Raw genomic sequence first — 24,520 nt, 5'->3', positions numbered from 1 at the left:
GGCTGCCAGGACACCACCACTGTCCCAGGCACAGTGCCAGAGCATGGCCCAGGACAGATGCCCACAGCATCGGGCCCGTGCTGGGCTAGAGGGTGACTCAGTCCCCCTTCTCCCCCTGTTTCCCAACCCCAAGCCTCACCTTAGGGGTCTGAAGCCCATGGCTCATCCCTGCCTCTCTTATGTGCCCAGACCCACCTCAGCACTCACCCTGCATGCAGGGGCCTTCCCAGGCTGAGACCTTCTGCTGTCTGTGTTAGTCCTGCCAACCTGCAGGCCCAGCTCCGAATCTGAAGCCACTGAGCACTGGGGAGATGCTGGGAGGGGAGCAGGGTCAAGGCCAAGAAGTGCTGCAGGGCCAGGGAGGGATGCAGGCAGTGTGCGTGTACAGCTGCCAGCGGCAGCTCCACAGCACAGGACCTTGCCATGCGTGCCCCAGAGCAAAAAGTCTGTCTAGGACTTGAGGATAAATTTTGTGTCCAGAGCCAGCTTTGTCCCGTATGTACAACAGAGGAGCAAATGTGGTGCACATAGTTAGTGTCTCAGAGTGTCAAACTGGATCATTTCTTCACAGCTGTGTCTAATAATTATGATTCATGGAGCATTACAAGAAAGATATGTATGAAATCCTGAGGCATTCCTTAAAACGACTGTACTATTGTGTTTTTGTTTGTTTGTTTTGTTTGCATGGTCACACATTTCATTTAAAAAAGCTTTCTGAAGGTGATGCTACAGCCTACATTTTGCTGATGCAGAAATGTAGGTCACCTTTGCTTATTTAGGAAGCCTGTATTAATCATAATGTATATGAAAATATCTTTGACAAATCTCAGTCTCTAGAACATCAGCATAAGAAAAGTCTCTGTACACCTTAGGGGTCTTCCATGTTTATGATTAACAAAAGATCTGTTAGTTGCGGTATTCAGTGAGTGGTTTTCAGTTCTGTTGTAGTTTGATCAAAGACCTTAACCCGGAGATCCTTCTGTCTTAATTAAAATAGCATGCTGCTGTGAAGATTAAAAAACAGTGCCAAGGGTCATCATTATTCCAGAAGCTGAAAGTTCTAAATAAGTGTGCAATCCTTTAGATTTGTCAGATTTAAAAGCTTTTCTTGTGAAGCAAATTTAGATATTACTAACAATAGGATTGGGCTTTTAAGGCTTTTTAATCACCTTTCATATCTCTTTCAGAAATGGTTCACTTATTTCCTGAAGCCAGTGAACCACAGGTTAAAAAAAAATCAATTAGGGGTTGTTTTAATTCTGTTAACTGTTTCTCACCATTTACCTATGCATATACATGTATATATATAATGTTTATATCTATATGCATATACTGCAGATGGGTAAGATAAAGCTGCTATCTGTTGTGTTTCCTACACAGCAATGAGAAGGGTGGTCATTTAGGTCAGAAAGTGGCGGTGCCATGTGAACACTGTCAGATTCTATGATACAACCAATGTCATCAAACCAAACTCAGTGCCTGTGTAAATTCACTCAGTGGAATAAACAATCACGACATATGGAATTGCATTCATTTGCTCTCGTGACTGCAAAAACTTTAGGGGCAGACCTACATCTGGTATAAATTGGTAGATCACTGCCTGTGTTTTTTAAAAAATGCTACTCTGTGTTCTATGCTAAAATGGAACCAATACTTATTTTAAACCTAGAATAATGCAGATATTACTTTTTCCCCCAATAACATTGTTTTTAAAAGGGAGGAGTATACCAACATTCTTTTAAATTAAATTACACACACTAGAAAAATTATCTTTTGAGTTATCAGAGGTGGAAAATGAGATGTGCTGTATTTGCCATGCACATAATCCTACAGCTTCTTCCTGGGATTACTAAAAGTGGCATAAAGTATCACATCTGACCCAGCCACTCAGCAGCCTTAAAAGAGAGATACATGACTGCAATTGTCCAGAAGCTGTCCAGAACTATCACTTCCCAGCTCCACGTCTGGTATTTAGGTTATCTTAGTGGTTATTGTTTAGCAGGCAACAAAAGGAATCATCTTTTACATCAGCAGATATTCATGAAAAAAAAAAAAAGAAGCAGAGACATCATGGCTACCCTTACAGCTTGCATATTTATTGAACAAATCCTACTAAAATAGCTAAAATACATTGGTTACTGGTAGTGCATTATTAAAGATCACATTGTTACAAAAGCCTGCATTTTCAGCAGTACACAACTGCAACTATACATAAATGCCACAACTGCTGAATATTATTTGTTGCTCTATATACAGCATAGTAGACATATCTAATCTATTGGAAAATAAAATGTACAATAAAAGAGATACTGAAAGAGGGAAAAGGAAAGAAATCTAGGAAGTGCAGTGCATGCATTGGTATTTAACAGTCAGAAGCTAAAACAGTTCAGAACAAGGCCTGCCCTGTGAAAGGAAGAGCTAAAAGACAGAATTATATAAAAAATTAAGGTGGGCTTTCAGACTGTGTCTAACACAACAACATCCCATGAATAGATGATACTGTTTAGTTTTGTGTTTTGTATTGTTTTGTATTGATAGTATTCTGGGAGCAAGAACAAAAATGTAAAATCCACATGTTGACAGTACTGTGGGAATGTACTCTTTCCCCTTTAGGACTTCACCTCTCAGGAATTTGCTGTATGTTTCTTACAATATCCCCTATATTATTGATTTGAAGAGGACATTAAAACTTGTCCATCTTTCAAAAAGGCATTAGAAAATAATAAAACTCAAAACATTTTGAGAGGTTGGTTAAAAATTATTGCTTGTCTTTCTCCCATTTAAGTGGATAGGAGTCAGAAAGGAGATTTTACGTAAATTACAGTTTTGTGATTGCTCCCACTATAACTGCATGTTTGTGAGTGGACCCTGACAGGGAATCAGTTTCTCACTTGTACACTATAAGTAGTTACTCACCTACGGCACTGAATAAGAAAGCCACACTGAAGACACAAGTAAACAAGTCAGTCCAGTCTAAAGAACAACATTCAGAAAAACAAAGTACCAACACCTTCTCAGAACATGGAAATAAAAAATAACTCCATCAGAGCTACCTTGCCAAGGAGCATATTTAAAGTCCAAAATAGCACCATTCATCAGTGTCTCAAATCCCGTGGCAGCATCACAATCACTTACCACAAGGAAACCATGAGTTTCATACTACTTCTATACATCAAAAGAGTACATGGATAAAATATAGAGATATACAGACAATCGATGAAAATAAACTACTAGGCTTGTTACATCTAAATGAAAAAAAGGGGGACTCTCAGCCTCTGCAAAAAGCAGTTAGGGATGGTGGAAATGGAGAGAGCAGTTTACCGGTTGCATGTGAGCAATGGAGTTTGAGTAGTGGAAGACATTGCTGTGGTAGAACCAGGCCTGAGGGCCCACCTGTAATGTTTGTAAACATGGATTCACAGTGTGAAATTCTGAGAGCTTTCGCTTGAGTCAGAATGTTAAAACCTAGTTTTATGGTACACATTTGTCCACTGTTATTCTCTAAAGCAAGGCTCAGAGTCCCATAGTTTCTTCTTACACTTGATGATTTACACAGAAACAATTCCCAATATATGACACCATGACCTCATCAAACCCATACACCATATGTAATACAAATGGAAAAATCATGATTAAAAAGAGTAGAGGTAAATTTTGGTGAAATGGTGTCCATAGCCATTTACAGGAGCCCGGCACGCTCCTTCCACCTCATTTTTCTTCTTGCGGTTTACTTCCTTCGAGATGGGAAGACATTCCTGTGAAGAGGAAAAAGAGCATTAGCAGGGCTTCTTTGAAGTGAGCCTGGTGTGTTCTCCCTGCTCATGTCCTAACATTTCCATCACGCCCTAGCTTTAGTTCAGAAGTAAACATCTACTAAACACAGCATAATCAACAGTAAATACTAATGCCAAAGAGTGGGAAAGATTGTTCTAATGCCAGCATCTGAGGAAAAGCCTCTACGTGGGGCTGAGCAAGTGTGCCCTGGCAGCAAAAGTGTAAAAGAGTTGGGTCAACAACGGTTCTCCACTAGGGACTTTGGCCACTTGTTGCAGATGGGGAGACCCAATCAAGGTTACAGGGGAAGAAGCTATAGAGTGACAACTCTTTCCACAGCTCACTGTCAATTGTACATCCCTATACTATTCAACATGATTTTTCTTGCGCTCAACAAACCAAGGAATTGTTGTGCCCTTTGAAGTAGCTGAGACTGCCCGGAAGATGTTGCCTGTGCAGTAGTTCTGGCATACAGATATGGCCAACAATGAGCAATTATCTGTTCTGCATGCAAGCAGCAGAGAATCCAGACACAGTGTCTCAGTATCGTGAATGCAAAGCTCACGGCCACAGACCAACAGATGGCACCGAGCCCCTTTGAAAACATAACTCAGAACTGGCATGGGCAAGAAAAACATTAATGTTCATGGTTCTGTCTATCTACCAACATGTACTACATCTACATCTACTTTGCTCACTTGCTCTTAAACCCTAAGCTCCATTTTGTGGCTCCAACTGGACTCCCAACATAAAAGTGCGTCTGAGTTAGGAAAGATCATCTCATTATTGAGAGAACTTTTTGCAATTTAGACCACTGATCTTTTGAACAACTTACATCTTTAGCCTCTAGCGTACATTAATAAGAAACTTTCCTACAGTACTTTATGGAAAAGAGCACTTATTCCTACTGGCGCTTCAAAGGCTATGTAGTGCATCACCGTGGTCTCTCAGAAAGTAAGGAAATTGTTTGCCATGATAGCCATCTACGTCAGAGATGGTTTTGTTCACCATACTTAATCATTCACTAGTTGAAGACTATGCCTATTCAGCAGAGCTATTAAATACATGTTTCAGTTTAAGCCTCAATGGGAGGCCTAAAGACTATGAATATGATTAAAATACTTTTCTGCTGCTATGTCACTATAGTATCTTAAACTAAAAGAATGTGTTTAGCTAGTAATGCACTGTAAGTTATTGAAAATTCCTCGTGTGTGTGTGTGTTTAAGAGATTGTAATTGTAAAGGTGTTTTGTTGATTTTATTGCTACGGACAAGTTCGTCAAATAAGATCACTTTTTCTGAAACTTTTTTAAAGAAATTGAAGTTATCTTCTTCAAGTTCAATTTTTCTGATGGAAGGGTTCTGAATTAGAAACTGAACAAACACCAGTCTCACAACTACCAAGAAAGAGAAATTTCCAGGGTCTTCTCCTTTCCTGGCTCTTCAGATCCATGATTTTTACTGGCACGTCCATATTTGCTACATTTACTTGCACTAAGAATGAAGCCACGCACTTTGCACTAAGAATGAAGCTTTCCCACTGTATTTACCACAATTCTGTTTTCAGGAACACACCTGCCTCCATGGTTCTGCACTGCATACAGTCAGGAGCTGTTTTCAGTCTAAAATCCTTTCCTAGGGGCAAACAGTGCCCTCTCCTATAGGGGCACCAGAAACTAAGAAACTGGGCAGATTTCAGTCAGCACACACGCAGGACTCTCCAAGTTGGCTATAGAAGTGTTGGAAACATACTTTGCCTTTGCTACAGCTAAACTGGGGGTTTTGCAAGAGACATCATTTCAAAGTTAGAAAGTAATGTTTAAATTTTAGTTACTATACAAACATTTTCTCTCACAGGACTCCAGAAAATTCCATCCTTGTGATATTTTTGCTTTTTTTTGTTGACTAAATTTGCTACGTGTGTATCATTACAGGATACGAGAAGAAAACTAGAAACTTGTGCATGCAAACAGGCACACCACACAGACCAAAGGTCTGGGCAAATTTCCAAAAGCATTGTGTTGGGCAGTTCCTTTTCAGCTGTGAAAACAATCTTAGTCCTGAAATTCTGCCATACAATCATAAGATAAAAGTCCCATATGACCCTTCTAAGGTCTGGAAGTAAGTTGTCTTTATCCTTTTATATTTGTTAGTTGCATGAGGGGGGAAAAAAAAAAAGAAAAAAAAAACATTTATCTGAAATTAAGATTTTCAGAAAATTTATTGATTTTAGTTTAGCCTTTCAGTAGTTCTATCTATTTAGGATTAAAAGTGAGTATACAAAATGTTGAGCTGAAGAAGGACTGAGCAGTTTCTGCAGTTTTCTCCAACAATTATCCCTCATTAATTTTATAAGCCTCATGAAAAATAATTAGATTCCAAAGACATTGAGTTTGTGTTAAGGCTGATACTCTGCTGGAAACTGGATTTTGTGCAGCTAATATTTAAGTTGATGGTGAAACTTAATTGTGAAGTTTGGAGCTAGTTCTAAATTCTGCTCCTTCTAAACATATGCCAAATATGTTCTGAAGAATTACATAAAAGCTAGAATAAATGCATGTTATTTAAAAAGCAGGAGTGCTTTTTAAAAGCATTTAAAAAAGCATAATATTTTTGACTACTTCAGAAACAATTATGCCTTTCGATGATTTTTTTAAAAGATATGCACGATATAAAAACATGTCTTTTCAGAAACCCAATATAATGCAGCTTTGATACCAAATATGCTGCACATAATTCACAGCTTTTTTTCCTGTGATTTAGGAACAACTCTGAATAACGATGAATGAAAACTCACTAAAAGCTGCTAACTTAAAATTTCAATAAAAATAATCCAGTTAACATACAGCTGTTTAATAAAATTAGTAAATTTATTTAATATAAATATTACCGTATGCAGCACAGTTATCTTAATCTGGCATTGCTATCAACTTATTCAGATGAACTTTTAAAATACTTTGAATGTTACGAGTGCGAGTACAGCCATATATGTTAATTTAAATAATTCAAATTCAAATGAATCAGCTCAGTTATGAATTTTAGAACTTCCTTTATAAGGAAAAACTATGCAAAATACAGCATTACCCAGATGGAATAGCAGAATTTTGTTAACACGGAGCTGAAGTCTAGATAGTAATTGAAATTTAATCAAAACAGTTTTCCATGTTCTCTCTCATTTGCTTACCTGCCATTTTTTTGCCAGACTTTGAGTCATCAATCAATGAGAATATGTGAATAAAACATGTATATTCTGTAGTTCTGAGCCAACAGTTCTATTTTCCTATTCAAATTTCATATCCAATTTGGGATTTATGAAACCAGCAATGGTAACAAAAATCTTATCAATCTTGTCTGATAATCCACATCTTCTGCATTTATGTTGGGGTACTTATCTCTTTGTCAAACTCAAAATAAAAATGTTCTGTACGCTTGTTACTTAAGCCAAAGCACAAAACTGCACAAAAGAAAAATAACAAAAATCTCCCCTTCCCTCCCGCTGCATTATCATTGACCTTTTCCTCTGTATTGGTAAGTGAATACTGCCAAAATCAAGCATTCAAAACCCAGATGTCAAGCTTGAAAAATCATGAGACAGTCTTAAGAAATTTGAGCTCCTGAAAATTAGCATGTTTTCTTTCTGGTATGTAGCCAGCAAGAGTCCATGTTTTCTGCAAGCCTGAAGGCTAAAAACATAATTTTAAAATGAAAGCTGAAATCCTCACTTAACTGCTTGGCTCATGGAGCCAAGGCTTCAAGAAAAACAGAATACCATGAGACTCGTGATGAAATCATGAGAGCTGGCTACTCTCTTGAAACAGTCATAAAATAAAATCCATTGAACTTTCAGTGTTTTGTGGCTTGTTTTCGTTTTGTTCTGTTTTCCCCAGAAAACTTTCATCTTAGTTAAGCATTAGGTGAGATTAATAACATAAATAACTTTACCTCTGGAAATCCCCCATCCCCTTGGCTGGTTGGGAAGATTGTCTGGATAATAGTTGACCTTGGCTGATTAACCTGTAGTGACATAAATACATACAATTTCTTACTAAAAAAAAGAGACATTCATTAAATGTAATCAAATGGTGTTCATATGACAAACCACATTACTAAAACCAAAATTCAAATGTCAGCTGAGCTTGGTCCAGAGACCTAGCTGTGTTTTACACTCAGTACATTTTTGAGTACCCATGACAACAAGATTTGTCCCTTGAGTATTTCAACCATTTTGCATATTGTAATCTGTATTCTATAGGCATTTTTAAAAGTGCATAGGATGTATGTTTTTTATATGACCTTTACACAGTATCTTTAAGAAATTCAGTATTCAGTCTGTTACCATTAAACTGACTGAGGATATTGTGAGACATCTAACCTCCCCACTCTCTTCTGCCAAGACTCACTGGCAAAAGATTATTTAATGAAGATGATTACCTTTGCTGGTGACTGCAGGAGACAAGGAGAACACGCCTTTGATACACCTTTCACACCAAACTGTGAACTGGAATTCATTGCTTTCTAAGTACATTGAGAATTGATTGCTATAATCCTATGATTGCATCCTGTATCTTACACTTTAAAGAGACTTTTACACTTTAAAGGAACACATTATAGAAGATGTAAGATAAATGAGCTGGCAGCAGGATTTAATGGTGCCGGACTGTGGCTGCTCTGGTGGCAGAGCTTCCTAAGCAAACATAGGATAAATTGTTTGGCCTGATTTATCCTGCCTGAGACTCTCAGGAATAAGCCCACTTCTCCTAGGCCCTGTATGCAGTGAAGAGGTTCACTCATCAGAAAATGGGTGAGATCCAAAGCAGTGGGCAGCTGGAATGAATACTAACCTACCATGAATCTGAGCTGGAAACCTCCAGTGCTTTAGTTTCTCAGCTTCAGGATGAGGATCAGAACATATTTCCATCTCACTCATTAAGCTCTGAAGTGGTCAGGTAGGAGTTGTGTACAACACTGAAGATCTTAAATTTGTTTTCCTGCTGGGTCTCCCTGCTGGGCCTTTGGTTTTAAGAATTCAACTCTTTCTGCACAATGCCTGAACATCAAGCTGTTTCAGGCTGAACATTATAAATTACAACATTCAAACTTGTTTGTATTTTGGGAATAAAAACTTGCCTTGTAACTGAAATTCCTTGTGGATACGCTTTACTCACCTGCTTGTCACTGTATTTATATTGAAACATGAGAAATGTTTTCTTTTCTGTGGAGTTGCACGTTGATTGTTAGCTATCACAACTGGACTAGACATAGCTTGGAGAAATTACCTGCAGATTACTTAAATCATCTTTCAAAGAAAAAATCCTGAACTCTACTGTAAGGTAGGAAATAGAGGAGGGACATGTAAAGCACAGAGCCTAAGACAGTGCCTGCTATGATATACTCTCCCATTATTTTCCACAGTACAAAAAAGAGTGCTGCCTACTAATTAAAGCATCAGGATTTATCTCATATTTATGACTACTGTATGATCTCAAAAAAGCCAGTTAAGCTCTCTGACTATGGCTGACATAGGATAACTACTACACATCACAGAGCGCTCTGTGAATTCATCAGCTAACGTTCACCCTGAATCTCTGAGACACTCTAATGAGAGACAACAAGTAAGCTCTGAGTGCTCCCGTTGATATGTATAATCACTGACTACGTATCCTGTACCTATGCCCTGATTTTATTTATGTAGCCATATTCTTCGTATGAAAGCTCATGATGTAAACCAGCAGCAGGGCATGCATGTTTAAACAGGCAAGTACATAAAAATGCATATTTTTCTATAGAAGGAAGGAATAAGCAACAAAATACATTATTCATTATGATGAGTATGAGCTTGTACATTTTCCAAGGAGTCTGAGATGGATTCAGGTTAGCCCATAAATCTTGTAATCCCTAGTAGCAATTTAATAGAAATAAAATAACACCTGCAATTAAATGACAAAAAAAAAAAAGAAAGAAAAAGTAGTCTCTAGACTTAAATTATTAAGAACGTGGAAGAGCTGCAGTTTTGAGGGTGGGATATTGGGATGGGGCAGTGGGAGAAAGATGTAAACTGTAAGATATAGTAACTATGCTCCAGGGTTTAAAACAAACAAACAAATAAATAAATAAGCAAAAAACCACAGCCCCTACCCCACCCCAGCTATCTTTCACATTAATTTCCTCCATGGAGAAAATACTTAGTAATGTCCTACTCTCTTAATACCTTCTCCAAAAGCAACTTCTGTGGCCACCATTGGTAGATAAAAATCCCATGAACCTACTCCATGTGCAGTAACTGCTCTGCTGTAATTGCACTTAATTTCTAAACTGGGCAGCAAAAGGACTTTCAGTACCCACATCAGAACAATGCCAAGAGGCTGTGGAGTCATGGCTTGGATGCTGGCTAAGGGGGGGAAGTTTCTGGAATGGAAAAATAAAATGCCAGTGTGGAAAAGTCCACTTAGGACTTCATATAATCCACAAGGATTAAAAGAGAACAAAACAAAACAAAAAAAAACACAACCAAAAAAAACCATCTTGATGTCTTGCCATGTTATGGGCTTTATAAAATGCAGGAACGTCTTAGATGTTCAAATATACTGATAGCTATGGTGCTATAAATGCACAGCAAGAACTTTAAGTCAATTACAGCAATTCAAAACAACTGATATTAGCATTGCAAGATGATCTATAGAGAAAAAAAAGTGCAAAGCAATGCTCCAACAGAGTAGGATGTAAGGCTTACAGCATTCCAGCTGTTAGCATGAAGCAAACACTTCTAGATAAATGCTTTCATTGATACACACCATATTTTCATTTCTTAGTACTTCCTGTGTGACTATTATGAGAGTACAGGCTTGGCTTAAAAAGCAAAAATATCAGGATTTAGAAAAGAATTACTGAACTTTAGGATGGACTGAAAACTGAAGTTACTGCAAGTCTAGACAATACATAACAGCAGTATGATGAGTGAAACTGATAGCCTCACTCTTTGATTCTCATTAAGGAAAAAATGAAGCTAGTAAACTACATCCATAAATTGTCAGATTGGATCACCCCTAAACATCTGACTAACAGCCTTGGAAGCAATCCTTCCTGGCAGAGAATGTGATACACAAAACCATTCACTCACACTTTGAGAAGTCAGGAGAAAAGAAACCCACTGATCTGCGATATGCTGTTTGAGGCAGTGTTCTACAATAACAAGCAGTTCTGCCCAAAAAATTGAGGCCAACTTTAAATAAGGAGTTATGAGCTGTAAAGAATATGCTTTCAATTCTTCAGTCTCTATTTTCTTGAAAATCTATGAAATTAATAAAATAAAAAAAAGAAAGGTGGAGGAAAATAAATTCATGGTCTATTTACTGGCTATTACCTCAGAACTACTTACTGCTACTCCTTTACAAAAACAGAAGGATGTCTCAGAGCGGGCTCTTCTTTTCTCCTCTGCTGAACAAACCAAGAATCCTCTTGTTGTTAGTGCAAAGGTTCCATCTAACCAGCACTTCAAAATTTAAACATCTATTCTTCCATTTTGAGCCGCTACCACTAGTCTTGTCATAAAGTTTTGTCTTAAGAGTTAGAGCAATGGAGCAAAAACTTCTGCCCATCTTCAAAACAAACATGAACTTTGAAACAGAGCTGCACAAAATCTACTGTATCAGTCCCGGTACAATACTAAAATGAATTTCTTACTACCCACTCTTCATTCCTACACATTAAGAGCATCTTTTAAATATTCAGAAGAATCCATCAAGAGAAAGGTACAGATTTAAGACATTCTAAACTTAGTACAGTGAGCACAGTGAGCACAGTCCTATTAAGCATTTCTAAGTTTTTTTTTATGGTTAAGAAACAAAGAAGAAAGCCCCCAGAGTTACTTTTCTATCCTTTTTTTTTTTTCTTTTAACATGGGCCCCAACTAAATTGCTGTTCATCAAGTCTTACTCAAGACCCACAGAACTGCAATTCAACTGCAGTCTAAATCTCAAACCGGAACCTTAACAGAGAAAATCAACCACTCTGAGTGCAGCAGCAATCATCTTTTGAGAAGTTTCAGCTAACTTGTCATATAAATCAATTTGGGGGATGGGCTGCGGAGGAAGGTTACGAAAAGAACACTGCAAATACCTAACCTCTAGTAATTCTGTGCTAGTTTACCTAGGGAAAAAAAAAAAAAAGAAAGAAAAGAAAAACGAAAAAGGAAAAAGAAAGGAAAATCTTTACTAGACGGGTTAGCAGTCTTCCCTCAGACACAAATGGCCATGAGCTAAGGAACAGGGGAGTAAAATGCTAGATACATGTGTTGAAGAGAAGGAAAGAAAGTGGCATTACACCTCTTTCATGGCATGCTCTTCCCCACTGCAGCACTAACTTTGCATTTGTGCTGAGGGCCCTGTGCGTCTGCAGTGCATGACCCACCACAGAGAAAGCACATCCTCCTTCCGTGCTCCCCTGGCAACAGGCCTTATAGCTGGAGAGCAACACCTCATTTCTGTACCTATATGTCTGTAAAGTAGTTCAGGGATTTTTCATCACGATTGCTCTGTGTTGCCATGACACAAATCAACAGTAGTAGGGCACCCAGAAGAAAAGTTGTAGATTATTTCCTTTCTGCCTGCTCTCAGCACAACCACAAGGTGTCTAGCAGATTTTCTTCCCCAATTGAGTCTTGATGCACTTCCTATTGAAAAAAAAAGAAAAAAAAAGAAAAAAAAAAGAACAAGAGCATAGTTGCCTGCTAAGTTTCAACAGTTATTACTTTGCACTTTCTTAAGATTCTTAGTTACCAGCTGGTTTGAGCTATAGTGACTTTCCCCAGCATATTCTACCACGCACTTTTCAATACCCCAAATGACTCCCACTGCAGTAAATATTCTTTATAACCAACAGCCCACCATCACCATCCAGGTGTGTAAACAGACCCTTCACTAAAAATCTCACTGCATTGCTGCTTGGATATCAAATAAATCATCCTGTTAAAGAACTAATAAATTTTAAACAAAACTGGAAGGAAAGCTCTTACTAGGATCAAAGCATGTTTTATCACTTGCTGCAGTGCAAGACGTAAACTAATGCTCCCATCTGCAGTCATTTATTTTTAACACTGTGAGGGGAACATCATGAGAGCAAATGATATTAATGTCCACCATGTTCCAAACCTAGCATGCAAGATTCAATACATATAGCAAATGTCAGCTGAATGGTTGCTGCTTCTCATGAGTTTAGCTGGGTGGCAGCCTGCTGCCAATCACGTTCATCCTCAGCATCTTCCTGAATGCCAGGACATCAAGAGCACTCATCATTCCTTCTCATTTCAAAACTAAGTCAGTGAAATTTCAACAAAACTTTCCGTGTGTGTGTTCGTGTATTTAAGAAGCTGTAGTCTCAATCAAATAGGATGCTGCTGTCTTGATAGGCTGATTCTAAAACAGCATCAGTGAGGAAGCTTTCTGTACTCAGTTATCAGAAACCATAACCTTCCCTGGTTAAAATGTAACTTTATGACCTTAACTGGTTCAAAAATACTTTGAACAAATGGCTGAGTAGGTTTGAGGTCTCTCAGTTTTGTGTACTTGATTGCTTTTTCTGCGTGGCTCTGCATCACAAGTCTGAATTTCTAGTTGAGGTACAGCAACAGTTATCCCAACAGGTTACTTATTACCTGTCTTTGCATTTTCAATATACTGTCAGGGCAGCAGGTTTTCCTAGCAATTATGCTTTCCACTTCAGTGACATACCATGAGCATTCAAGAACTCAGTGGAAAAAGAAGAAAAAAGAAAAAGAAAGGAAGAAAGAAAAGGGGCGGGGGGGGGGGGGATTATAATCATTTCACACATCTTCCCCACAGCAAATAAATAAATGATAGATAAATGGTAGATAAATGGTTTGAGAGAACTGATGAACAGGCATACGATCAGTCTCCTCCTAACTGGGATTAATCCAAGTAGCCTACCTTTCAGAGTAGACTTGAGCTGCCCGTTAAAGTAACAATTAACACATACCAGTATATTGGCAGAACACGGCAAGACACCTGTACACCTGAATTTGCCTTTAACTTTGCATCAGCATCCTTTTCTGGCACTGACTTTCCATGGGGAAGATATAATTGCTTCTTTTTATTCCTCCCCATCTGATGACTCAAACTCACAACCACATAGAGATGAAAAAGCCTAAATGAGACAAGTATGCTTTTCCTTGCATCCCCTCTCCATGCTGTACATGAATTAGCAAGTTTATTCATTAAGGGTTTTTTTGGAGTCCTTGTTCATCACTTCTTCAATTTCTGTCAGTTTTAGAGAACTAGATGTCATCTGCTCCTTTCCTACACAACATAAAGAAATGACCTTGGAAGTAACTTTCCTACATTTTAACTATAAAACTTATCATATAAACACATCTTCATTGTTTCTTTTATTGCTCTTAAAGCTTGTATTCTTCGGGTTACGCTGAAGTGTTTGCTTCTATCTAGCCTCCTACACTCGCTCTTCATCATCAGCTTCTTCAGAGAAGTCACACCTGTCTTCATCTATATTACACAGTTTGCATCTTTAAATATCTACTTACAGCATGCCATGACATATAAAAGACAACTATCTGAGCGACTGTACAAAATTTACTGAAACGCGTACTTTTAAGATTATTGTGCTTTATTGCAGCAGGGCCTCTTGCTGCAGGAAAGGATACTGGTAGAGCCTAAGTTCTCTGAGCAAGCATGTTTTGCTACCAAGAGGTCTCTTACCTGACTACTGGCCTCCAAAACTGAGCAAGTATGGTGTTGAGGAGGGGAAAAACACAAGCTAATCCAGATTGAGTATATAGTTAGCACGTTCCTGACAAATACTTTAGCTGGTAAGAGCCCCTCAACAGAAACGTTAGCAGTCTTCTGGTATACATGACTGAATGAGGTTAGTTATAGAAAACAGTTCATTCTTCCCTTGAGAGAAATCCTCCCCACACCATCTGAGTGTAACACAGTTTTTAGGCAGAAAGAATTTGGACTTTTCTGTATTAGTTAGGATGAATCTAGTTTGTGTGCTACAAGTGCTCTCATGCTGCTCTTTTTCCTCATTAAACATGTAAAAACCATTGCAAAGCATTGTTAATATTTACCACGCATATGAAGAGTAAGAGAAAAAAAATCAAGTGGTACATTGTGAATGCTGTCATAAACACTCATCCAACTTCTGACTGAATTCATGAATTTAACAAAGATATTCATTACCACAGTACCACACTCCTCAAAAGGAAAAGAAACGCAATTATTCAACAATAAGAAACAAATTTATACTATATTGAAAGTTCCACTGGCTGATAAAAAAAGCTGTAAACTACTTTATTCCACCAGTAAATTTCAGTACATGGGGCTCTAGAACTACAAAACATTACAGAAATCAAATAACAAAACAAGCCCTCCAGAAAACCAAACTCTAAAACCTGTTCAACCCAACACCTTTTCTTCTTGTTTGCCTGTGTGCAATAATGGTAGCTTTTGTTACTTTACTTAATATAGACACAGAAAAACATCAGTAACAGGTGTGAATATTAAAATAGTATCTGAATTTTCAGTCAATTATCTGTGACTTCATCATTTGCTCTTCAAGAGCAATCAGGTAATGATTTAATTAGCAACTATATGTATCTATACTTAAAGGTAACTGCAGAAGCAGATGCACAACCAAGTCTCCTGTTACAGAGTTAGGTAAACACAAAGCATGGCAGCAAAATTCAGGATCGAAGTCTGCATGCTTAAGTTCTTCAGTAACGTCATATCCAATACTGACAAATCACTGGAGCAATAGAGGAGGTGAAAAAAGAAGAAAAAAACAAACATGGTCACAGACTGACTAGAAGTCCATTTAGCTCAGTTTTCTCACTGCATCAAGTTTTGATCCTAAGGATCCTGGGAAAGACCAGCAAGAACAGTGGCCAGTATAGCAATCCTGAGGAAAGAACAAAAACAGAGAAAGCCAACAACACTGCTTCTCCTTATGGCCTCCCAGTTCCCTCCTTCCAATTTTGGGTTATACAAAATGTATACACCAAGCTAAATCCCAAAGCATGTGCTATTATTTAATTTCCTATAAATTTTCTAGTTTAATGTACCTTCAGAAGACTTAATACACTGCTCTGGACTAACACTTGTTTTTGGTTTGATTTGGTTTGTTTGTTTGTTTAATTTTGCTTACATTTCTCACACATACCAGAAAGATGACTAGGATATCACAGTGACATACTCCAAGAGGCGGCAAGATCACCGCCTCTGCCGACCACTTTCCTGTAGAGGCCAGCAGGGAAAACCTTTTCCCTCACGAGATACCAAACCCTTTCCCAAACAGTGTATTTCAGGCAAGTATTAAAAGTCACAGTAATAACCCTGGAAATGAGAGACAGAACCACTCTGTATAGCCAGTACTTACCTTATTAAAATAGATATAATGGTCATCTCGTATTGTAACAGGTGCTTGAAAGCATTATGGTACATTTACCTGCACAGTCAGTCTATTACCAGCATTGAACATAGCTTAAATGATAACCCAAACATAAAAACACAACTAAAATTGTATCATATATGTCACATAGGTTGTATATAATAAAATACCCAAGGTTTCTGTGATTTATCTAATCTCAAGAGACACGAAAAAAATCTTTTTATGCCAAGTATTGTTTCTGGTTTTTGTTTATGTTATCCTATATAATTACTTAGCTGAGAAATTAAAGGCAATAAAATTTACCATTATTTCCACAGGCTTTTATTCTGCCACCAGGAAGAGTTATTGAACTCATTTCTTTCATGATAGACATGTATCACATATATAATCACATTAAAATAAAGGCAGATTTCTTCATCTCTAACTTAATATTTTTGAGCAGCTATATGATGCAAATGTGTGCTTTCTTAACATCAATGTTTTAAGAATTAAGGAGTTCTTTCTGATAATGCACATATTAAGTCAAAGCTTATACCACCTTCGGTAAGAGTATACAAATTCCTTTGAACTTTTTAAACTTCTTCCCACACAGGTAAGCTATGCAAGTAGACAGACAAGAACATTAGTGTTAACAAAATTAATCTTTTCTTCCTGCAGGATGAGTAAATGCTACCTGCTCTGAGTTTGTTTTGTTGTTGTTGTTTTGTTTGTTTTAATGCACTGTTTACAGAAGGAAACATCAGGAAGCCTCACAGGAACATCTACGGAGGGAATCATTCAGAAGTGCTACAGAGAATTTGCCAGAAAAGCAGACTAAATTGAATGTAATGTAACAGTCAATGATTCATAGTATCATTCTACATTAAACATTTGAAAAGAACATTTTTGTATCTTTCCAGATTGCACCCTCAACCAATACTGTTTAATCAGGTATCAGTGAATAAATATTTGCAATAAAAACAAAAAACAAATATTTAAAAATATTTTTATTAAAAAGTCGTGTCCCAGTCAATGATATTAACTAAATTATTTTTTATGAAGGTGCTCTGAGGCTACTAGACACAGTGTCTCTCCCCTCTCTTTAGCCGTACATACAATGACCAGATTTCAGGTGGAAGGTAGCAGGATTCTGATTGAAATAAATAAATACATAATTATTGGTGATGGCTTTTGATCTCAAGACTTAAAAATCAGTGTCATGACTGTGTAGTATTACAAGGTGTATATGAATTATTTCTGATTTTCCAAGATTTCAGCCTGTGTGAAAAAAAGCTCAGTAAGTTTGTCCTGGACAAAGTAGTAGTTAAACTTCCAATTCCATGTGAAAAAACACTGTTTTGTTCAGATACAGTGCATAGTTACAAAATTTTAGCACCTACAGTGTGCATGGTTGTGACTGCAGAGAAACAGAGGTACAGAGAGCCTTTGTTTTTGACTGTGCATATGACTTGTACAACTGAAATATCCACAGTATCTGCTTTGTACAAAAATTACTTTCTTAAACTCCATTTCAAATTGTTCTAGCCATAATCAAGTAAAGGTGCTTGTTCTGCACAGTGGAACAGCTGACTTAACAAAAATATTGCAAAAAGTGAGTTTTTATTTCTGCTTATTTATTTTGTAAGGTGGCAAGCATTTGATTCTAAGTTTTCAGAAATGAAGTAACGTTGGGCAAATTGCATCAAATGCATTCTTCACACACAGTACATACGCATAATAAAAATGCACAATATACACATTCACGTGGCCAAAACTGCTGAACTGTCATCTATCTCAATTACTTCTCTTGACCTTGAACAAGTTCTGCCCATGACTACATGAGAACAGAACTGGATCTGATACAGTCCTACAGCTCCTCTGCAGTTCTAAACTACCATTGAGACCGTTTCTGTTCCGGACTCGGCAATAAACAACAAAGCAGAGTAAGTTTTTTCATGCCAGACCAGGAGTTACATTTGCCCAGTGTGTATCTAGAATCAGGCTGGATGTAATGTCTTATCCTGGTATTTCATTCTTACTCCTCAGAGAGTATGAAGGGTACTTAATAATGCCTGTCTCTGCTAGACCAGTCCCAGGCTCCATTTTCCACAAACAATTCAAAAGTTACAAACAATTGTTTCAACTGAAGTCATTTTATAGACATAGGAAATCACAGAATGTGTGAAGGTATCTGCATATAACTCACTGGAAAAATGTCCATAATGGATAAGTTTGGATTAAATCTTAAATACAAGCTTTCCCTCATAAATATCTTCACCTAACTTACATGATATTATACATTTCCCTACAAACTGCAAAAAAAGAAAAGGGACGGTGTTTTTTTACCTTTCTTCCAAATGCACGCTACCATTTATTTCTCCCTGAGTTAATGACGAAAGGCTTTTTCCCCATGAGTTTTTCTCTCCAAGAAGCCATCGCTCAATTTTTTCTCCTTTTTCTTTTTTTTTTCCCCAACTAAGACTGAGAATGGAAATGATAGAACAACCTCAAAACTGATCAGACAAGGATATGCTATGCTAATTCTTCAGCCCAAATGACCTCTGTCAACTGCAGTGGTAGTAGGGGAAAAGGACACATATGAGTGATTTAGAAGGGAAAAACAAAAACAAACAAACAAGACCATACTGTGAAGTGTCTAAAAGGCTTTTGTAATCCTTTGTAATTTCTTTCTTTAAAAGCAAATAATTTACCAGGGTCAGGGAGGAGATGAGAAGGGAAAAAGGGGGGGGAAAAAGGGGGGGGAAAAAGGGGGGGGAAAAAGGGGGGGGAAAAAGGGGGGGGAAAAAGGGGGGGGAAAAAGGGGGGGGAAAAAGGGGGGGGAAAAGGGGGGGGAAAAAGGGGGGGGAAAAAGGGGGGGGAAAAAGGGGGGGGAAAAAGGGGGGGGAAAAAGGGGGGGGAAAAAGGGGGGGGAAAAAGGGGGGGGAAAAAGGGGGGGGAAAAAGGGGGGGGAAAAAGGGGGGGGAAAGGGAAAAACCCTCTGCTGGTTTTGCTAGAATTCTTCGAGGTCACAGAAAACTGGACTTAAGACTTCCCTACTCTCAGTCTTCTGACAATATCCTTTACTTCAATGACTGAATCACATAGCTTTTTGGGTGGTTTTTTTTGTTGTTGTTTCTTGTTTTCTTTTTTCTTTTTTTGTTAGAAACCTTGTTTTTTCTCAGTTTGCACTAAAATCTAATTGCTTATGTTATGACATGCAGCATTTTCCATGAAGATAGTATATTGAAATTCTACTATTCCAAATAAAAATAGCATTTAAAATCACCTCAGGACTTTACACACTGCAAATAAATACAAAAGATTCCTTTTTGCCTTTAGGTGAGCACTTCGTAAGCAAATACTACACAAGTAAGGACAGATCCTTAAATGTCAGGTATTCTTGTGTAAGACAGGTCAAAATGTCCATGAGTTAAAATTATAATATTAATATACAGTATACTCTTTTGATTTTTTATTTCTCTTTGAATTATTATGTTAACATAATACAGCTCCAAGAAAGATTAATTAATTAGGTATGAGGAAATCATAATTCCTGCCTAGGAACAGGAGAAGCAACATTGAAAACCAACCCTCTAAGTTGATTGCTTTTACTCCTAAGCAGTTTAAGACATAGTTTATGGAATTAGAACATCAAGAAAGTGAGAAGATAATACAGTGAAGTTGCACAAACAATTAATTTGTTTTCACTCAACAAGTTAATTCTGATCACTCTTAATTGATCACTGTAACATTCTGGTCACTGTAAGCTTAACTAAGTAGTTAACGCACCTTCAGTTTACCTGGGGAATAAGCATTTTTTTCCCATTTTTTCAAGTTCAGTTCAACCTGATGAAATGGAACAGCTAAATTCTCACTGAGCAGTGAAAGCAGAATAGAACCCTTGCATATGCTCTTATATCAAAAACAAAGTAAGCACTTTTGTAATTATTTTGGTGTAGAAAGTACTGACATGCAAAGAATTTACCTGCAAATTAGAATGGCTGAAAAGACACTTGGAATAAATACAGGAACTATGCCAAAGACAAGTGTGTCCACTGCTGCAAGGAAAGTGTGTCAGTGATCTCACTTCACATTACATTCAGTGTTATTGTGTCAAAAGTGAAAGAAAGAAAGAAAGAAAAATAAAAAGGTGGCAGTAGGTGAAGAGATCCTGCCAAGTATCCCATCTTAAGCAACTTTTTAAGTTGGAGCAAAACCTAGTCTTTCCTACATTGAAATTCTCATCAACAGTCACAAACAGGTATAATTAGGTATTTTCATAACAAATACAAAACTTCTCAAAAACAGCCAAATCAGATTTTGATTTATGTCATACTGCAAAAACAAGAGGTGTGTACCCACCCCACTAAACAGTTGGGTAATTTCATTTTATTTTCTCCACGGAGATAGTCCTAACTTGTATTTTATGTTCTGGCCTGGAGGCTGGCTTTACAAAATTGATTTCACTGACTGCTAGAGGAATCTTGCTAGATTTATAGAACCATCTGCTGGTAAAAATCAGAGGCTATTTTATGCTTAACAAAACTTAAAATAATCTTTTGTTCCATAGATAGGCATATATTGCACATAACAGCCTTCATGCCATCTCAAAATGTGGGCTGATTGTCACCTTAGTGTTGGTAGGAAAACAGTTGCCTTATCCAGTATACCACAGTTGTGTGAACAGAATGTATTTCAACATGATTTCTATTCACAGCTTAAGTGAATCATTTCCCTTTTAATTCCCCACCCCCAACTATTCATTTATATACAGATGAGCAAAGCGCTTTGATGAAAGTAGGTTCCAGAATAGACAAAAACTCCAGAATTTGCAAGTTTATTTTTGCAGATGGGAATGATATAAAACAAGGAGCCAGAAAGAAAAAAGCCTTTACAACAGATTACATATTTTCTTATTTTAAACATCCTTTGCTTCATCCCTCCTCCCCCGTGCAAAAACAACTCCAGAGACCCAGACAAGTATAACATAATTAATGCAATTAATTTAACCCAATCTCAATATGTCCTTAAGAAACTCATACTTTGGAAAATAATTTGTGCTCGTTGTACACCTTACTCAATGCTACTTCAGACAAGGAAGGAAATTAACATATTTTTGACTATGATAGTATTGCATACTAGTGGCACTCAAAATATATCATACTTATGTCAATATATGTATTCACTGATAGCTGCATCAAGAATGCTCCATGACTGCAGAGCATCTAATTTAATTCTGCCTGTTTTACCTATTTTTCTGTAAAAAAGAATTTTCTTTGTCCTGCTGTTTCTGAGACACTAAGACATTCTTGGGGAAAACCATATTTAGAGAATGTTTAGAAACATAACATGTTCCATCCTTAACTTTATACATTTGTCAGCAGAAGTATGTCAGTATGGGCTTTACCCAGTAAAAATATAAGCACAATTAGCACTGAAGCAAATGGATAATTATTGGATACTGTTCATTAAATATATTCCTACTAAGCGCCTGCAAGTTCAGCTAGGCTGAGGCCTAGCCTTTTTTTTTTTTTTCTGGAACAGATTTGTATCACAAAGAAAAGCTATCCTTCTGAAACAAATACCAACGAATAAGAAAAATTAGTTTGCATCTTATGTACCTCCCTGACAGAGAGTAACATTAAATCTGCTTCATTTACTATGTGCAATGACCTATTTCTTCTTTTTGGGGGTAGAGTGAAATTACTGGATATTGTTTTGTCTGCATGTTTTCCTGCATATGTTATGATGTGTATTTTCCACAGTAACCTAAATATTTATTGTTTCAATTAAATAAGCCTTACTGCACAAAGAGGGATTTCAGATTTTTATTCAAAAAATGCAAGGAAACCAAAGATTCAACATCCGGAGGTTTTCAGGGTACATCAATCATTGCATAGCAAATCCCCAAAACCTCAAAGCACGTCTTATAGAGGTCATATTTATAATTTGATATTGGGGATGAGGAAAGAAGGCTTGTATTTATCAATATATATATATTGATTCTTTGCTAAAACAACTAATTCTTACCATTTTTAGACTGTAAGGTCTTGGGACTGCAGCTTCTCTCAGGTAGCACAAGGATCTGAAAACAATTAAAAAATAAAAAATGAAAATGAATATCATTCAAACTGTCATAATACTTAAAAAGATTTTTTTTCTCCAGCATAACTGCGAGTGATCCAAGCATAATCCTCAGTGGTTAAGATTAAAGTCACGCAAATCATTCTAACCACATGTACGCTTATATAGCATGCTTCTCTGCACTTCAGTGGTCTGTAGGCTTAAATATACGACAAAGGAATCCCTGGTACCTAGATTTGCAAAACCCTATGCTATTCTTAGCACTTGGTACATCTCTGAAGAGCACTATACCTAATGGTTAACACACCCAAAAATCAGTCAAGGGGACAAAAATCTGTCATACTATGCTTATTGTCAAGGTGGTCCATTGTTCCCAGGCATATGACAAAGTGTGGTTTTTTTTTGCAATCAAGAAACAAGTATGACAGTGTTAGGCTTTCACAACGTAATGGCCCAGAGAGTAGGTATTTTTGGAAATGGCACTGCATTACATAACCTTCACTTTTGTCTCTCTCTCTATTCCACACACAAATGCACACACCTATTTTAAATAGTGAGGAAAAAAGAGTAGGTCCTACCTCTTTCAAACGGTTCTTTAAATTACTGCTTTCTTAATTGAGTGAAATTGTAGCACACCTCCTTTACCAGTTTTCATACAGTGACAAAAATTAAAGTTCTCTTCTATTGATTATGTATTTCTTACCTATAGTGTGTATGTATGAAATGCAATTACGTATGAGTCATATGTTTGCACACAAACACATACATACATACTGGATATAAAACTGCAAACTCATATACCTATAAATGGACATAGAAACGTTTGAAAGAAAGCACATCATGAAATGCACACCAAAATACGTTTGTTTTTGTTTTGTTTTGTTTTTTTCCTCTCTCTAAAGAACCACCAAAAATTTAACTGCTGCACATGCAAAAATGAAGAAGGCTGTTGCAAGAATGACTGCTTTCTAAAAATAAACCCCAGCAGCCTGAGAGGAATCCAGTGTCAGGGCGGAGAAGAGGGAGATTCGTTTTACAAGGGAGAAGAAAAGAGACGAAAAACCAATCCTAGAGCCTCGCATGCATGCTAAAAATTTTAAGTGCATTAGGTTTAAAAATGCATTTTGGTGGTTTTGGAGTACAAAAACGAAAAAAAAAAGAAAACAGTTTTATAAAAACGCTCATCTCCCCTTGCATGTGTGCACAAAAATCCCCAGCCTAGAAATCCAGCCTTAAAGCATAAAGACAAAGAGTTAAATATATATAACTGCACGTTTTCTCATCTTCTTTTAAAAAAGCCTGTTTGGAAACGTGCACCGAGAGGGGGGAAGGCAAGCTGCAGCAAAGTCCAGCTAAGGGCAAAAGGAAATGAAAAGAAACAAAGAAAGAGAGAGAGAATTAATTTAAAAAAAAAAATCAAATAAAATTCTGTGGATTGGAATTGCATATACTTACAGACAAAAGCCCCCGCTCCCTGCTCACTTTCTGTCCTTTCTACATGATCTGAAACACAAATGTGGATTAAAAAAGGGCAGCATGCTACAGAGGGAATTTATAGTTGGGGGAGTGGAGAGAGGGTAGGGGGTGTGGGGAAGAATGACTGCACCTCTTCCAAAGTGCAGCCTTGGAGAAAAAGGGGTGGGGGTGGCTGGGGGAAAGTCTCTCTCGCTCTCCCTCTCCCTCTCGGGCTGGGTTTTGGTTGCCAGCGCTGGTTTATATTGAACAATGAGCTAATTCTGATGGCAGCTGGCTGGCCGCCAGCTCTGCCTCCCCCCACCCCCCCACACCCCCCGTCCCCTCCTTACACACACACGCTCCCCCCCTGCCTACCCGCCTCCCCCCCTCGCCCTCTGCTGCAGCGCCAGACTGCTTAGTCTGCAATAATCCGCAGCCCCGCGTCCCCCCTTCGCCGTCTGGCAACTGGGGCCAGCGACCGCCCCGACGACGGCCACGGCCGGCGCCGCCGCCGCGGGCAGCGTAGAGGGACACCGCCGCCGCCCCCCGAGGCTGCGCTGAGGGGAGCGGCGGCCGTTGGTGCGCGGCCGTTAGTGCCCCCCCTCCCCTCACTCCAACCGTTCCCTCCCTTCAGCGCGGCGCTCTGCCAACGGCTCGGGGGGGGGGGGGCGGGAGGGAGGGAGGGAGCAGGCACATACTGTAATAATAACCCTGCAGCAGCAAAGGGCATCTGAGGAGAAGGGGAGGGAGACGAAGGCGGTCGCCCGCCCGCCGCTGTGCCTGTCTGAGAGGAAAGAAAATGGTGGGCGGGG

At 38.1% G+C, this 24,520-nt stretch overlaps 1 protein-coding gene across 3 annotated transcripts; it reads right to left on the bottom strand.

Annotated features, from left to right (window-relative positions):
- Nucleotides 1–2,075: 2,075 nt before the first annotated feature.
- On the bottom strand, nucleotides 2,076–24,495 carry NREP (neuronal regeneration related protein). Of its 3 annotated transcripts, none has more exons than XM_080573218.1 (5): nucleotides 24,407–24,495; nucleotides 23,709–23,756; nucleotides 22,200–22,254; nucleotides 7,716–7,787; nucleotides 2,076–3,755 (listed from the first exon to the last, which is right to left on the bottom strand). In XM_080573218.1, exons 3-5 carry the CDS (start codon nucleotides 22,200–22,202, stop codon nucleotides 3,633–3,635), a joined length of 198 nt encoding a protein of 65 aa, XP_080429344.1. In that variant the 5' UTR covers nucleotides 22,203–22,254; nucleotides 23,709–23,756; nucleotides 24,407–24,495; the 3' UTR covers nucleotides 2,076–3,632. The 3 variants fall into 3 exon arrangements, with proteins under 3 accessions (XP_080429344.1, XP_080429343.1, XP_080429342.1); XM_080573217.1 differs by lacking the exon at nucleotides 24,407–24,495 and adding an exon at nucleotides 24,084–24,283; XM_080573216.1 differs by lacking the exon at nucleotides 24,407–24,495 and adding an exon at nucleotides 23,860–24,016.
- Nucleotides 24,496–24,520: the final 25 nt, after the last annotated feature.

The sequence above is a fragment of the Anser brachyrhynchus genome, assembly GCF_964034855.1.
Source record: "Anser brachyrhynchus genome assembly, chromosome: Z".
Lineage (NCBI taxonomy): Eukaryota > Metazoa > Chordata > Aves > Anseriformes > Anatidae > Anser > Anser brachyrhynchus.
This window is presented reverse-complemented; position numbering and strand designations above follow the sequence as displayed.